This window comes from Etheostoma cragini, chromosome 19 (assembly GCF_013103735.1).
Source record: "Etheostoma cragini isolate CJK2018 chromosome 19, CSU_Ecrag_1.0, whole genome shotgun sequence".
In the NCBI taxonomy this organism is placed as follows: Eukaryota; Metazoa; Chordata; class Actinopteri; order Perciformes; family Percidae; genus Etheostoma; species Etheostoma cragini.
Genome location: NC_048425.1, coordinates 13,171,279 through 13,189,015, shown reverse-complemented (window position 1 = coordinate 13,189,015; position 17,737 = coordinate 13,171,279). Strand labels below are relative to the sequence as shown.

Below are 17,737 nucleotides of genomic sequence, written 5' to 3'. Positions count from 1 at the left end.
TACTTCAAGTAGAATGCTTGTAGGGCAAGCTGAGGTATATGTCTAAGTGATAGATAACCTCAATGGGAGAAGCCATACATAATGAAAAATGGCCGGTGGTGGAAAAGCAGCAGCTGTGGGTTATAGCTCTACATTATTCACCATGCCCAGTGGTGTGTCCGGCCCTTTGCAGCCGTCCTGCACTCCTCTCGCACCGCCTGCTTCTACAACAAGAAGATAAAAGGGGAAGAGGCTGGCAGCAACCATAGGCCTCAGACCCAGTGCCAGGGCCTTGATCTTTTAACCACAGTGTGCAGGGACCCTGTTCTGTGCCGCTAACATAACTTTTAATTTTACTGTGGCCTGTTGCGTCTTTTTTGGTGACAATTCTTGATCCAAATTGATGTCCTCATGTACAGTATGTTCAAGAAATGTACTGGAAGTTAAATGCAGGTGCCACAGCCTGCATGTAATTGTGACACTTAAATATGTCCTTTGAGACCTGGCAATAGTGTGCACTTTGGCGATGTTCCTGAACGAGACGTTATTAAAACAGCAAGGAGAAAGTGTCTTAGCAGCCTGTGAATAAGGTCTTACAGTGATGCCAGCTGTCATGCCTTGTCCTTGAAAACCACATAGCTTAAGTACATTGGAGAGCCAAGTCAAATTATAATTCATCATGGAAAATCTGACAATGAGGTTTTTGTGAACATTCTTCTTGACACCATAACTGGTTTGGTCACTTATTTCTCTATTTAAAAGGTGGCTGAGTGGGGGATCCAAAAATTGGGCCTGGTCAAATATTCCAACAAGCCAGCAGGAACTTACAGCGGTGGGAACAAACGCAAACTTTCTACAGCGATGGCCCTGATCGGTTGTCCTCCAGTGATTTTCCTGGTGAGATACATCCTTCCTTATTGCTGTAATGTACACGGTGAAATGTGATACGCTGCTGTTTTATTAAGACTTAAGAGTGTAATACTTTAAATCAATATTGATGCTGTGCAGATGTGTTACAGCAGATCAGTTCTTTTTCTCTTAACAAGCACACAAAGACTTGGATCTGGTAAGAACGTGGAATAACTCATGCTTTCAAAAGTTAGTATAAAAACAGGTTTTAGATCAATCTGGAAAATCCTCGCTAAATGAGAGAGGGGTGTACTTTTCAGAAGTGACTCACTGGTCATGTTTAAATTCATGTTTTTTCAAAAAAGAACCAATTCCTTTTGGAAAACGTTGAGCACACACAACTGTGTTTGCACGTATTAAATTCGTATTTATCAGGACTTAAAACTGAGGGCAAAAGCATTTTCTCACTGATGGAAGATTAATGAAGGCATGACTCAGAATACACTGCATTGCATGCTTTCAATTAAGCGGCTTTAATGTGCATTAGGAAGTTGTGTCCGTGTTATTATGAGGGACAAACTTTAATGACCTTAAATCACTTTGGAGGCTCCCTGTGGGGGCTCACCAAAATATAAATTGACATTATTTTAAATTGAACTTGTTATTCCATGTCCCAGGCACCACATCACAGGGTCTAATAAAGCAGTTATATAGAGTAATATTAGATAAATAGATTTAAATGTCACTTTATACCCACAAATGTCATACAATTTGCAACCTAAATGATATTTGATGTATTGCCAGTAAACTGTTGTAAAAGGCATTAGTTTGCATGATTTAAAGCAACCCATGAGATTATGCTGCTAAGAACAATTTGAGCCAGGTAATGAATAATTTTTCCAATCGTGTCTGTTTTCTGGCTCACTGCTACTTAGCCTATCGATCTACACTATTCCAAACCTACTTATTTACGAGCCAGGCTAGCCTTTCCTTTGAGGCAGTGGGATATTGGGTTGTCTGTGTCAGTCTCACTATTGTTTGCTAGCCCAGGGAGTTGCACAGGGACACATTGGGCACAGCGTTGGAAATATCCCATGGGATTTGTAGGATTCTGCTAGTGAAAGAGAACCAGTCCTGGAATGAAACCAGCCAATGGACTGAGTACTGTCACTCTCTAATCATGCATGAATAGACTAGCCCTGAAGAAGAAAAACAGCAAGTCACTGAGACTCTGAGTGTGTGATGTGCTATGTTGGAGAGTGCTTAAGCATGGGTCCGCATTATGTATACATGCAGGTTTACTCAGATTTTACCCAGACTTTACCTAGGCATGTTTTATATGTCTCCTTACACTTCTAGCGCTCCTACACGTGTACATTATGTGAACACACACATAAGGGTGACAAAACAAGTGTCTTAATAATGACTTTGGTGAGCACAAACTCCCAGAACAGCTTCAATGCACCTTGGCTTACATTGTACAAGTCTCTGGGCCTTCACTGGACAGATTGGAACACCGTTATTCAAAAAATGTTCCTTTTTTTATGTTTTTTTGATGGTTTTGGAGAGTGCCGTCTTACACATCAGTCCAAAAATCCATAATGGTTCAGTTGGGTTGAGATGTGATAACCGCTTTATGTGGCTTATTGCAGCTCCTTTATATCTACACACATCTACCAGTATTCAGGTTTTAGTTGTATTTTCCACTTATTTGTATGTCTCTTTAAACACATCATCATGTATCATTAGGTTATCTGTTTAAAGTAAATTGTTGGTGTAAATGGTATATTATGACATCCTACTTTCTTAAATGATGTGCTGAGGCAGTATACAATGGAAACGGTTTTAAAGTGATGACATTTATTGCAGGATGAGCCAACCACTGGGATGGACCCCAAAGCCCGACGATTCCTGTGGGACTGCATCTTGAGTGTCATTAAAGAAGGACGCTCAGTCATCCTCACATCACACAGGTGCAACATCACTCTTTATCTATTGATTTTCTCTAATGGATTCACTCTTCCCCTCGATGAGAAGAAGTCAAAATAGTTTGATTCTTCACCAGGGATAGCAGAGCAACCAAACCAAGAAATGAGCAGAAAATATTGTAACTATAATTGATTAGAGGTACACTTTAGTTGTAATGTATTGTTTCCTACGTGGCAGTTAATATTGGCCGCCAGAAACAAACTGGCTGCTATAAAGCTTTCATGAAGCATGAGAGCATATTGACTGACTGGTTTTTTTTCCCTCCATAAAAAGGGAAACTGTCGATATCAGTGCTGGAGTCTTTTCATTATCCTAGACTTCCTGGAGCAGAGTTAGTCCCAACTTTTTCTTCTGTAGTGTTGGCCTGTTGGGGCATGGTTTTGAGTGAGTAGACAAATATGAAATGCCTAATTTCTTCCAAAACCTAAAACTTGATGGCCCAAGTCGATATGGAACATTTAACAATTTGCATGGTTATTCATTTGACCATTTCCCAAATTGCTTGGGTTTTTGAATAATTTGTGCCCCTGGCAGTGCATGTGAATAATATGTGCTGTTGTCTCATTTGGAATATATTAACCTCATTACATGTTTTCCCTTCATGGAGAAATAAAAGCATTTGTTGTTGTCCAAGGCAATGTGGTTGAGCTGCATCCAATCATCCATGGCATGACCAGGTGGTTGTGTTTTGTTAGGTGGCCGATTCACCAGGTTTTACAAAGTCATAATCCTAATTGCACCATTTCTCAGAAAGGCTTCACAGGTTTTACCTCAACTACAAATGACTCCTGCTCCAGCCCAAAGCCGAAAGAGAAAAAATGAGAAAATAAGAACTGCAGATGGTCCCTTCCTCTCTCTCTAATTACCAAATTTGTCGTCCATTTAAGGTGTCAAAGTAGACATGTAAAAATGCTCTAATTCAAACTTTAACTGTAATTGAGAAACAAAGTCTCTGTAAATAAGTAGATATCTTCAACAGCAAAATAATGTGAGTTGGCACAGTCTAAAATTGAGTTTTACCTTTTAAAAAGAAGCATCTGTGATAAATGGTCAAGCCCTGAATACAGAATATTTTAGCATTTGAATGAGTTACAAACATTACGAAACAGACGTTACAAAATCATTATACTAAAAAGACCAGTTTTACGATGTTATTGTCTTTAATCTGGTGAGGAAGTAGTCCTGGAGTATGGTCTGGCAACACAACCTATCTATTCTGGTGTAGTGGGGAAAAATGCTCTTGCTTGTTTTTATTTATTTAAAATGACAGCAATCATCCTGGGTGGCATTAAGCCCCGATAGCAGACATGGCCAGAGGGGATAGACATCAAACGCCACATATCAGGCTTTATCCCAGCTATGAACATCCGTTGAGCCAGGCTAGTAGGGAAGAGACCCTTGTATCCTCATGTTCAAAACCCCCGTCCCCTTCTTTGTTTTGACAGTATGGAGGAGTGTGAAGCACTGTGCACACGCATGGCCATCATGGTCAACGGCCGCTTCAAGTGCCTCGGGAGCATTCAGCATTTGAAGAGCCGGTAAGTGTCCTTCTTTTACAACTGTGTTCGTTACACCAAGAGCAGAAAAATAAAAATCTTTTTGAGATGAAAGAAATCTCTGTCTTCCACTGAGGTGTTCTGTTATTCATATTTTATATATACATAACATAAGACCCTGTGTGTTGGCAATAAGAAAATTATTCAGGTTTTTCAAGAAAGAAAAGGGAAAGAATGCATTTATTTTATGATGTATTGCTGCAGCTATACATATTTGGGAGATACACAAAGAGGAAGATAATTTATCAAAAAGTTTGCAGTTTTAGTGGAATCTTTGGAATTCACTTTCCTGCCAAGAGGCTACAGCAGACGCCAGTTAGCTTAGCTTTGCATAAAGACTAGAAATGGAGAAACAGCTAGCCTGGCATGTTTTACACTTTTTTTTGTATGGCTAAAACACACAAGGTATAATGTGTTCTTCTGAATGCTTTAGAGGTGCTGGAAGGTGATGACAGAGTAGCCCAGCTGCCTGTTTCCAGCCTTCATGCAAAGCCATGTTAACCAGCTGCTTGCTTTAGCTTCATATTTAGTGCATATGATAATGTCATCAACGTTCTCATCTCACCCTTAGCAAGAAAACAAATATAGTTTGCATCCCAAAATGTAGGACTGTGCCTTTAATATAAGATGCACCTCTCCTTTCTATATGGTTTGATGTTTCACTGGCTATGTAATGATAATGTATTCATTTGTTTTGCCTACCAGGAATATCTTGTCTTAATACACCAACATACTGTATATGCCCAATATATTTTGGTGCATATTTAGTGTAGACATCTACAACATGAACATGATTGTATTGATTTCACATTAAAAGGTCTTTATATGAGGCAAATGTGCAGACAGTCAGGTTAGTGTCCCAAGTCTTTCACCATTATCTCTATTTGTTTCTCTACAGACCCATAAATTCTATATCCACCATCCCTGTCATTATGCACATCCTTAATAGGCTTTGTGCATGTCCCTTAATGTTTTTTGCTATGTCTCCATAACAGATATGCCATGCCCCTAACTCTTAGTACTCAGACCTGCTCTCTGATATTCATCTGACATTTCCCAGAGCCAGCACTTATGCCCCAAGCCCTGCATGCAACAGTGAGACCGATCCATTACCTTAGGTAGAGTCCGATGACATTATTACCACTCCATTTTGTGATGTTGTAAGAGGAAGGACATTCCACACTCACACAAGAGCTACACACACGACAGGAATATGTGGTGGAGAGAAAGATCAATACACCTGGGATGAAGGGAGGAGCAGACCATTTTTAAAGTTGTGACGGGGATTAGGGGACTCGCCTGGAACTGCAAGGAGGGGGCAATAGTGTCAAGGGTATTTCACATCGAGAGCGTTAATGTCATATTATTGGCCACTGTCTCGTTGTGGAGAGAGAGTTAGATTGTAGATGGGGCTTAAAAAGAGTGAGATCGAGGGACAGTTGAATGGCGTAGGGCTAAAGTGGGAGAGTGATGTACCAATCAGCCCATCCCAGATGTTAGGATAATTGACAGATTCTGTGTGTCAATTACAGCCTGTCTGTAGGGGAATGAGCTTGTGGTGTAAATAATTTATGAACCACACAGGAGGTATAGGATAGGTGAGAGTTGTGGAAGAGATGGGGGAGGAGGGAAGAAGCAGCAAACAAGGGAGAACAGAGGGTTAACACGTGTCCTACTTCACTTAACATGCTATCAGGTAAAAGGGAGTCACACTTCACAAAACAGTCAACTGAGAGAAAGTCAGATAAGCATGACGTCTACACCGATTTTTGCCGTGCTTATTTTAGATCTCACACGGACAATTTACATGGTGCTGAAATGCTATCTCTCAGTTCTTGCCACGCAGTGAATAATTTCTAATTAAGCATCCCTATCTCCTCAGCGCTTGGTGTAATTAATGTTTCATGAGGTGTGGGACCCTGTTAATGACTGAAAAGGCAATTAAGGACTGTCTTCTCTGTTTTCTTTTCTCGTCACTATCCAGGCACATGTTTGTGCTGCCACGTTGCTTCCGCCCCTCCACACACACACACACACACACACACACACACACACACTCCTACCCTCTGCTTAGCATGTTATCTACCACCATTTAAGTTGTTTTGATGATCCAGCTTTGCAGAGAAACATTTCATATTTTCTGTTTGTCTCCACATCTGAGTCCATAATGTGGGAATGGAGGGGCTGATTTTCACAAATGCCCAAGCTGTTACCAGTTTGTAGATGGGAAGAGTTCCATCAGACAGCAGGGGTTGAAGTAGCAGGGGGAAGCATGCCGAAAGAGGCAGGTGGTGTATGCCATCGTCACACGGTGTGAGTGGCTGACCTGCAAGGCTGGGGGGTGCCCCTTCTTCCGCCTGCGCCCCCTCCCCCATCTATTTTTCATCACAAGCCCATGAAAGGAGTGCAGAATCTCGCCGCGGGGGCAGCTCTCACATTTTGACCCCCTATTGCTCACTCTCCCACATTCGCGGCCCTCGCTCCGCCATCACCTCCTCTCCCGACTCATCTCCTTCAAAAACCTCTCACCATATTACCCTTATTTATTCCTCCCTCTGGTACTCTCAGGTGGCAAGGCTTCCAACGCAGCTATCCAAGTGCTTGTTAGTGCTGCCCCCTTTAGTTCATTGGTGACCTTGTCTTTATCACTCCGATGCCCTTTTGCTACTTTATCAACCCCGCTTCTGTATATCAATCAAGCCCCAAATGAGCCAAAATAACCCATTTAAACTGCTAGAAAGTTAGTCGGCAGTGTGAGACAGGCTGAGGAATTGGTTTGGGTGGTGAATTCTGAGCAGTGGGTCGGCCATTTTGAGGAGCCCCTTTTATTATCGTCCTCCATGGCTGTGAAAAACATCCACCCTACCTATCCGGATTTTGAGTCCATCAAATCAATCACACTTCCAGGAATTTATGAAAGGCTGACAGAGAAGAGGAGAAATAAATAAGTTTAAAAAAAAAAAAATGTGCAAGAGGCTGTAAATAGTGCTTTAGTACAGCAGTGGGCTGGTGTGAAAGCTCCCAGGTGTTAAGTAAACCCAAATGAAGTGGAGGAACCAATAAAAGCAGCTTCAAAGCTCCCCTATAATCTTGTCAGTTAGAGAGGACACCCGCTAGCCGATGCAGGATTTTTCACTGATTGATATCATTCACATCCCCTCTTCCTAGAGTACCTGCAGTAAGTACACACCATAGCCTGGAGTCTTATTTTCTCCTTGCTTAAAGCACGTCATGATATAAAAGTGGAGGGTAAAGTGCCTTTAATGCATTAAGGTAATGTGGTGTGGGCACTGGAGAGTTTTTACAAGAGTGGTGTCTAAAAGTTTGGATCCATCCCCTAAAGTTGACGTTGAGAAGTCCAATAAACTCCTTCCCACTCACTCTGTGTCAGCTCTGCAGGTGTGCCATTAACTAAATAGTTTACGGCATTTAAGTGTGTGTCACCAGCAGAGATGAATGACAAAATAATTCTCTTTACGGTTTACGATGCATGAGAAATGTAGGTGTAATTAAGACTGCTAGAACATTGACAGACAGATGGTGTATTGTATATGTACTGTACATATCGAGAGAGCTGTCTGCACTCAAAATATACTAACTCGTACCAAATACCCTTGATAACTGGTGAGAATTTTTTATGCAGGAATATACATTCGATTTATTATAGCTTATTTTTGTGCTTACAATTGAAGGAAGCATCTGAATCAACATTTGATCCTTCAAGGTCTGCACAAATTGGTATGTGGCTCAAAGGCTTTTTTATTAGGTGAACTGTGCATGTTTGAAAATTGAGTAGTAATAATTTTACAGGCCAGATGATGGCCTTCATGTGAGATTACTTATGAAGCACAATATTGCATGCAAACACCTTGTAAATATGTCTTTACATACATGCAAACTGCCAATACTTATCGCTAAAAACTCACTAAGGACAAGTTTAATAGTTTTATTTGAACGCAATAATCTTCACTCAAGGTTTAATTGCTACCTTTTATCTTAAGCTACCATTTGCATTTAATTGCTAATGCTAAACTACTATTTCCAAGGTAAAGCACAAACATCATGTTTCATTTTTGTTCTTAATTACTTTAACTGCTCATGATTTCACTTTGAAGGTTAATCAATACTTGAAGGCTAACCATAACTCTTAAACTCTCTAAAAATTGTTAAATTGTCAGAGACTAGCTGATTTTCAGAAATTACACACAACTAAAAAACGGTTTAATACATCCATTTTCTTTACGTCTCTTCTGGTTGGACAAAGGTCCCCTATCTTTTCCTCTATCCATTCATCTATCCTCACTCTGCCTATGGAGCCTCTGCCTAGAGCTTCGTTAGCTCCCCCTCCAGGAAGTAAAGACGCTTTTTGGATAACTTCCTGCCTGATCAAACGGTCAGACCACCCAAGCAACACTGTGACCTCATGCCCCGCGTCCGCCCTCCCCCCTGCGGACACAAATGCAAGGTTTGACAATGACGAGGGTGACCTTTCTAGACTCCCTCAGATGAAGGAAGGCAGCAGAATTATTTTCTGCCTGTCATGCCCTTATCTGTGTCTGGCTGTTGTTTGTTTTAAATTACATGGAAGAACGGCGTTCAGCAGATTCGGGTGGAGAAAAGGATCGAGGCAGAATAACGAAAATGTAGAAAAGAGAACTGCAGCACAGACAGTACAGTGTCTCTGCCACGCTGTGTTGAGCTGCTGTATCAAATCTCCAATATAAAATATTATGAAAAGGATTAGTTGTGGCAATGTGGTGCAGTCATGACTTTACATAATCCATTCATTATTTTTTTTCTATGCCAATTCAGCCCTAAAATTGCAAAGATCTTGCTTCTAGCTTTAAAATCACCAATCGGCAGTTAAAAGGTAATTGTTTGCTGCGCTTTGTTTTGCTAAACAATATCTAAAGGCCAGTTTATACTTGTGCGTTGAATAGCCTGACGTGCACCTCCCCAGAAATGTACAGTGAGGAAAATAAGTATTTGAACACCCTGCTATTTTGCAAGTTCTCCCACTTAGAAATCATGGAGGGGTCTAAAATTGTCATCGTAGGTGCATGTCCACTGTGAGACACATAATCTAAAAAAAAAAATCCAGAAATTACAATGTATGACTTTTTTTACTATTTGTATGATACGGCTGCAAATAAGTATTTGAACACCTGAGAAAATCAGTGTTAATATTTGGTACAGTGGCCTTTGTTTGCAATTCCAGAGGTCAAACTTTGCACTGCAGAAGGGATTTTGTCCCACTCCTCCACACATATCTTCTCTAGATCAGCCAGGTTTCTGGGCTGTCGCTGAGCAACACGGAGTTTGAGCTCGAGCTTGAACCTTGATATGCTTCTTACAGAGCCACTCCTTGGTTCTCCTGGCTGTGTGCTTTGGGTCATTTTCATGTTGGAAGACCCAGCCTCGACCCATCTTCAATGCTCTAACTGAGGAAAGGAGGTTGTTCCCCAAAATCTCTCAATACATGGCCCCGGTTATCCTCTCCTTAATACAGTGCAGTTGCCCTGTCCCATGTGCAGAAAAACACCCCCAAAGCATGATGCTACCATCCCCATGATTCACAGTAGGGATGGTGTTCTTTGGATGGTACTCATCATCCTTCTTCCTCCAAACACGGTTAGTGGAATTATGACCAAAAAGTTATATTTTGGTTTCATCTGACCACATGACTTTCTCCCATGACTCCTCTGGATCATCCAAAGGGTCACTGGCAAACTTAAGACGGGCCTTGACATGTGCTGGTTTAAGCAGGGGAACATTCCATGCCATGCATGATTTCAAACCATGACGTCTTAGTGTATTACCAACAGTAACCTTGGAAACGGTGGCCCCAGCTCTTTTCAGGTTATTGATCAGCTCCTCCCGTGTAGTTCTGGGCTGATTTCTCACCTTTCTTAGGATCATTGAGACCTCACGAGGTGAGATCTTGCATGGAGCCCCTGTCCGAGGGAGATTGACAGTCATGTTTAGCTTTTTCCATTTTCTAATGATTGCTCCAACAGTGGACCAAGCTGCTTGGCAATTTCTCCGTAGCCCTTTCCAGCCTTGTGGAGGTGTACAATTTTGTCTCTAGTGTCTTTGGACAGCTCTTTGGTCTTGGCCATGTTAGTAGTTGGATTCTTACTGATTGTATGGTGTGGACAGGTGTCTTTATGCAGCTAACGACCTCAAACACGTCCATCTAATTTAGAAAAATAAATGGAGTGGAGGTGGACAATTTGAAGGCAGACTAACAGGTATTTGAGGGTCAGAATTGTAGCTGATAGAAAGGTGTTCAAATACTTATTTGCAGCTGTATCATACATATAGTTAATAAATCATACGTTGTGATTTCTTTTTTTTTTTTCTTTTTTTTAAGATTATGTCTCTCAGTGGACATGCACCTACGATGATAATTTCAGACCCCTCCATAATTTCCTAGTGGGAGAACTTGCAAAACAGCAGGGTGTTCAAATACTTATTTTCCTCACTGTAATTACATGTTACACACAGAAAACTCACCCTTCTTCTTATCTGCCTTACTTTAATTTGTTCAATGGTGGTACAGACCATCTCCTCTGACATCTTCTACTGTATGTTTTCTGCGGTAATTTCAGTAAAAGAAACTGTTGTTCAACATTTGTTAGCTCCAACTCCAATGCAATCTGCTTGGTTTCAGCCACCATTGTTTGAAGCACAGGATAAAACTCAACACAGTGCCATGGAAACCCCCCTGCCAACTAGCGGTTTTGGCGATGTAATTGCAGAGTGACGCAGGCACATCAGAGCACATATATAAATGCTCACAACGGTGTAGGCTACAGTCCAGAGCCTACTTACAACTATATATACTATATATAACTTTAAATAAGCCTTCCTTTCCATACACAGGCAGATTTTATCTGAGGAGAGCCAAAACAGACAATGTATCAAAGATGAAATAACTGGTTGTGAATATGTGAGGCAGAGTAAAAAAAATTATAAACATAAAAGAAAGATATTTTTCCCAAAGTGCTGCCTAAAGCCCTTGTGTAGTTGCAGACAGAAAGGAAATAAAAGGCAGGGAGATAGAATGAGGGGAAGCTAAATGATAAGCCCTTTTACTGTCACTGACAAGCAGCATGTCATTACCCACGTATGCCCCAAACCATTTCGCCAAACCCTTTAGCCACAATACCTGCTGGCCTTATTGGATTTTTGCAAAAATATTTTTGCATCTTGGCTGAGCTTGGCAGTCTTTGGACAGCACATTTCCAGAGCCTGCAGCTATAATAAACATAGGGGGATTATGGTCACAGTCTTGATTGGATGATAAATTAAGCTTGATGTGTGAGGATGGCTGGGATGTTATGGTGGTGGTTGCGTATGATTACAGACTGTATCATCTGTTGATCAGAAATTGAGGCATCTTTACACAATGAGAAATGTGCGTGAACAATTCAAAGCAGATTTTAATTGGAGATGAAAGAGAATTTCAGAACTGTAGTTTTTTGGACTGAGCACCTTACCAATATAGGTGTGCATGTGTTTTCCCACGGAAAATGATCAAAAGTGCATATTACCTTGACAAGTACCAAGTCCTACTGTATAATATCCCTGAGTTCGTTTCTGCCTAATTTCAGTGGCACATGTGAATCATAATTATATTAGGATGGAATGTATTCATGAAAATAGCAAATTAGTTTGGATACTAACTAAAGGGAGCCTCCTAAAGAAGGGCATAGCACTGGTACAATTTCTTTAATGTTATAATACCAGAGTCGTTGAGACCCCTGATCCTCTGATGATCATGACAATCCTGCTTTTCCATTTGCACTTTTGAGCTGGTCAGTGTGGAGCATAATCGGAAATTGTTGAAGGTCTGTCTAAAGGGCTGCTGCTTAATGACTCACTAACATGGTGATACTTCCAGGGCACCCATAGTTTAATCCACATGATGTGTAGTACATAAAATGTCTTAGAGGTTCATGGGGATGCTTTTGATCACTCGCGGTGCGCAGCTCCTGAGGAGATCACAGTGCAGGCACAGTTCTCAGGTCATCCCTACATAGTAGGCTTGATTCAGTTGTGGATAGCATGCTATTTGCTCATTTGCATCATAAAATGGGAAATTCTTCAGTCGTTGCTGCTTTCATGTGGGTCATTTTGATTCCCTTTGTAAACTTGTAATCTACATGTGTGAAAATGTAAACATTGTTAGTTTTCTTCTGACCCTTTTCGTACACTGTGGTATTAATGCTAACAAACACCAAAATCCTAGCAAGACTTCCTAATTTTCCTACCTCAGTCTTTGTAATCTTTGTTGTACACCATGTGGCAAGAGACCGAGGTCATGGAGCAAAATTAAAATGATAAAGCAGAGCCAGCTCCTGTAGATCTCCATATACTGTACTTCTGACATCTGATCCCGAGATGTGTGCTGGCATATCTAATCATAATGCAAGAAAATTAAGTAAGGTTCAGACCTGCCAGTCCATGTGCCTAAGCATGATTCTAAAAGTAGCATTAAAAAGACACTTATGCATTTCTAATGGAAATGAATATCAGATCCATTAACTGTGCAATTTATGCAAAGTTACACTATTCTTGCACTGTGGCGCGTCAACTTCAAGCAGTCGTGTTTTTAACTAAAGGGACTCTGCTACCCATGGGGTCCGTTCATTGTGTGTCTCAGTAGCAGAGCAGAGCTTCACTTCCTATCTCACTCCTTTTGGGATTCTGTAGGCCTGCAGTTTATTCACAATATCTCTAATTGCCACTAAGGGAGACTCTGACTCTCATTGCGTGTTGCTCTGTACTAGCCCACAATGGACAATTCCATGAGTAAATCCAACATTAGGGAATTAATTAGGCAGAAAACAATGGGTCATAAGAGTGCTAACGACAGAATAACAACGTCACAGACTCTTATTTGGTGCTCACAAGACGTAGCATACAACTGGGAAGATGCTGAATGCTAATTAGCTTTAGAGCTTAGCTGTGGTGTAGTTTCATCTGTGACAATATGTCATGTCTAGAAATATTGTTCATATTGTTAAGATATACGAGTTGAGCAAGTCGACTTATTGTCTAAACTGTGGCTGTTCAAGCAGTTATATTCTATCTGCATTACTTATCATATACTATCAATAACGTAGAAGGTTTTGTAAAAGATTCTTCAGACAGAGTTAATATGTTCAGATTGTTAAGGCAACAATAACTGTTTTGTTTTTTTGCAACTTGATGGCAACAGAAGGAGCGGTACATACAACATTGACATATTACACCTTTTCATTGTTAGCATACAATTGGCTGTTTACACATCTAGCAGAACCTGAGGAATATTTACATTGATTTGAAATTTTCTTTTTTGGCGGCTCGTCAATGTAAACCCAGTATTGACTCTCCTTTTAGCTTTGTTTGGCTCGTCAGGTGCTTAATGCTCCAACCTGTTCACCACCTACTGTAGTGGCTATCTTTGTCTGTCTAATGTTTGATGCTGGTCATGTAGCATATAACAGTTGTAGAGCTTAAACACCAAATAGAGCTAAAGGGATCTGCAGAGTTGGGTGCCAAATGGAGTCTCCAGCACAAATATGTCTCTGTTTAGTGATCCCACGTAATTTATTGGTTGTCAGATAAAGCTAAGTGGCTAGCAGGCCTAAATAATTATGACGTAACCTATTCAAAACAAGGTACGTTGTTTTTAATCCTTTTTTCCTTAAGTTGATATAACCATGACAAGGCTTCTTAGCTAATATCCACCCTTTTCGAAAAAGCAAATTCTGTTTCACCTGTTTGGGCTTTTTTGCTCGACTCAAATTGATGCTTTCTTTTTTGGTGCAGGAGAGTGTGTTGAAACCTACTATTAGTTGAAGAAGTGTGTCCATCAGCTGGTGACATTGTTGCAATTTTGTTCTAGCTGCTTTTGCTTCCAACTGCTTGTGACTCACCTGCTTCTCTTGCTCACCACATCCAGGAAACTTGAAATGGTGAGGAATATGAGACCAATTATAGTTTGTCATGTCTTTTGCTACCCATCTTGACGCTTTCATCCAGTGCACCATGCCGTGACAACAGGAGAAAATAAAAGTTCATTATTTAGAAGACCAGCCGTGAGCAATTTTGCACTGGCATGCTTGTTTGCACTTCTGTTTTTGTACTAAAAGCTTAATTGTGGCCTTTTATTCTAGATTTGGAGATGGCTACACAGTAATTGTGAGGGTTGGTGGCTCTCCTCCTGCATTGAAGCCAGTTGAGGACTTTGTCCAGCAGTCCTTCCCTGGCAGTATCCTGAAGGAGAAGCATCACAACACACTGCAGTATCAGCTCCCGTACATACAGGGAGCTTTGGCCAACATATTCAGCCAGTTCACCAGTCATCAGCAGAGGTTGGGTGTGGAAGACTACGCTGTGTCCCAGACCACGCTGGATCAGGTAAGGCTCAAACTATTTGATAATACCTTAGCTTCTACCCATATACTTCTCTATAATTTGCCCTCAATCGAGAGATGTAAGTGAAATGTAAGACAGCACTTTGATTAAGGTAAATATTCAGGGAAGGAAAACACACTGTATATTTCCGCTTATTGCATTAAGTTGGTAATTAGCCCCAGGTCTACATTCTGTCTGTATCAGATGTCATTTCTAGAGGTGACTATAGTCTCTATAGTGTCATGCTCCAAGGTTAGGCTTATATCAATCAATGGAAATCTCTACGTCTCGATCCATTGTAACTACAACACCAGCCAGCAATGCTGTTATTCCAATCTTTTGATCTTCATCTCTACCATCAGAAATGGTAGCAATTTATTTGCTAAACTTGTTCACAAGGCTTACTTGCACAGGGTCCATACTCAGTTGCCCACTGATGGTTATGCACTGGGAACCTGGCAGGTTCTAAAAAGAGTAATAACAAACTCTGCACAGCAAAATAAATGACACACACAGGCTCAATAATGTGTTTAACATGTCAGCTTTGCCTTTGGTATTAGTAGAAAAGTGTTTGTTTCCAAAGGTTTGTTCAAGGCGTAGAGTTGGTGCTGACTACCAGTGATAGAGTGCCTGTGAACCTAGTTGGGAAAGTTGTTTGAAAAAAGAAAAGAAAAAAGTTGAGTTGAGCATAGAAGTGGAGTTAATAATACATTCGTGAGAGCACAACATCAGTTTTTGCTGATTTCAGCTTGTACAGTAGAATGGGAAGCACAGTTTGAATCCAAATCTTACCTCTGACATGGGCAAAATTTAGGCTGACTGTAGAGTATCCCGGGGCCACCTTCTATTGTCCAACTGTAATTCTGTGGAGTGCCAGCTCAGTTTAACAGATCATTAGCTCATCAGTTAATGCATTCAGGATTCTAAGTGCTCTCAGGTAATGCACCTCTGCTCAGTCCAGGATAATATTTAAAGATCTATCATTGCCCACACGTTGTCCTCTCCCATTTAGTTTGTCAGACTGACCAATGAGGACTACACTTGGTTTGTGTAGCCAAGACAGTTCAGCCGACAGGTCCCAGTATTGATCAAGAATCTGGACTGAGTTTTTTTTTATATATATATAAAAAAGCTTCACCTGCCAGTTTTCTTTTTTCATTCCAGCCCAAGTGCTTTAGCTAGACCCCCTGATTGGTGAGATAAACTGAGCCCTGTACGTTACACACTGGCTTCACCTTGTGTTTTCCAAATGGCCCTAGGGACTTGATGCAATCAGGCGCTCAGAGGTAATTGTGAGTGTGTCTGGTCTTAGCCATTAGCTCAGCAGCAGAAGACCAGGTGGGGGGTAAGGATGACCTCTGAGGGGTAGAGAAAGGTCATCGGTCCACTCTACCATGGGGGCGCCTCTTCTTGGATTTAAAAAGAAAATGCCCTTACAGAGAATGTGGCCCAGATGTGCATTTGGCCCTACTTTTCTTTAAATCAAATAACATGATATAAACAACACCAAGAACGTTTAATTTCAATATCAACATGATCCCCCTGTGGATAACACCTAATTTAAGATAAAGCCATTACTTTTTGCGTCATTATTTAAGTAGACTATGCCCTTTTAAGCAATAAGCCCACCACAAAGACAGGAAAGGAATTTATTAAAAGCTAAATGTTTTAACCTAGTGTAGTTTACAGTCAGATTGGTTTGTAAGGACTTTTAGCAGAACCCTGTTTCTACTTCACAGACCATTGAAGTCTCCTAATACTTCTACCTTCAACTTTGCGTACTTTGCGTCTGTTTTAACTTTTTCGTCAACTCGCCCCACATCCAGCACTGGTCAATATTTACCAGATAGGAGTCACTAAATAAATCATACTTGGATCAGGAGGTCACAGTATTAAAACAAGAGGGGAGGACGGGAGAACCTGTGGAGAACCAGACTGTCACCTTTCAGCTGGTGATTTATAGAGAGTAGCCATGACCTATAGTATAACACCAGTCTTGCACTACAATTAATATTGATCCACACAGCCTGGAGCTTACGCGTTAACGCTGATGGCCAAGACTGTGCAGAGCAGATGGAGCATTTGAAAGGAAAATTTGACTTGTCTTTTTGATCTATGTTGTGTGGAAGGAATTTAACATGTTTGCTACTTTGCTATGTGTTTACTTTTTAACTTAAATATATTTTGCACACATTTTAGTTTCATACTTACACCCTTCTCAGAGTTAATGTAACACAAACCCTTCCTGCCTATTATATACTTCTTAGCTTTTATAGTTAGAGAACAGTCCTGTTTTTAATTCCTTTGCCCGATTAGAAGCTAACATGTTTTCACACCCTAGGAATATATAGGTCATTTACAGTCCATCCAATTACCTTCTAATTATAGTAAAATTAGAGGCATAACATAGATGCATAAATAATATATTTAGAAATATTTACTAGGGGTAAATGATAATGTGTAATGGTGCTTACAAGCCAATATATGCCTATTGATGCTTTAATTATTTATAAAACCATTTTGCTACATGTAGTATGCATGAGTTGAAACTTTTTATTTTAAGAAATATGTGAATTATTTAGTATTTTACTATAAAATAATACTGGGATGCCATTCAAGGCATGTACTCATGTCTTATAATGCATAGTGCAGTTATTTTTTCGTCTTTTAGACCAACGAATTCTACCTCCGCTAAATAACATTTTAAAGTCGGTGTCGTATTAAACGCAGAGCTTGACCATGTGGGTGACATGTATGTAAAAATCGCCATTTTAAATTTAGCAGGAATTCCTTTGGTACACAGGAGAGGTTAATTGGGTGATTCACGTCCTTTACCTACTCTGTTCTGCCTCAGCGTGCATCAAATAAACACCCAAATGTACCCTCTGCAATGTAATTAATGCCTATATCCATCTGTTATTAAAAATGCCACTCAACAGCACTGGTGCATGACGTTT

At 40.5% G+C, this 17,737-nt stretch overlaps 1 protein-coding gene across 7 annotated transcripts in view; it reads left to right on the top strand.

The window, feature by feature from the left end:
* Positions 1-17,737, top strand: part of LOC117934569 (phospholipid-transporting ATPase ABCA1-like) — a 186,270-nt gene that overhangs the window by 164,264 nt on the left and 4,269 nt on the right. For all 7 annotated transcript variants that reach the window (XM_034856320.1, XM_034856319.1, XM_034856324.1 and 4 more), the window contains 4 exons: positions 742-876; positions 2,698-2,801; positions 4,263-4,355; positions 14,540-14,783. In XM_034856320.1, the coding sequence (XP_034712211.1) occupies positions 742-876; positions 2,698-2,801; positions 4,263-4,355; positions 14,540-14,783 (576 nt within the window). The remainder of the gene's footprint in view (positions 1-741; positions 877-2,697; positions 2,802-4,262; positions 4,356-14,539; positions 14,784-17,737) is intronic.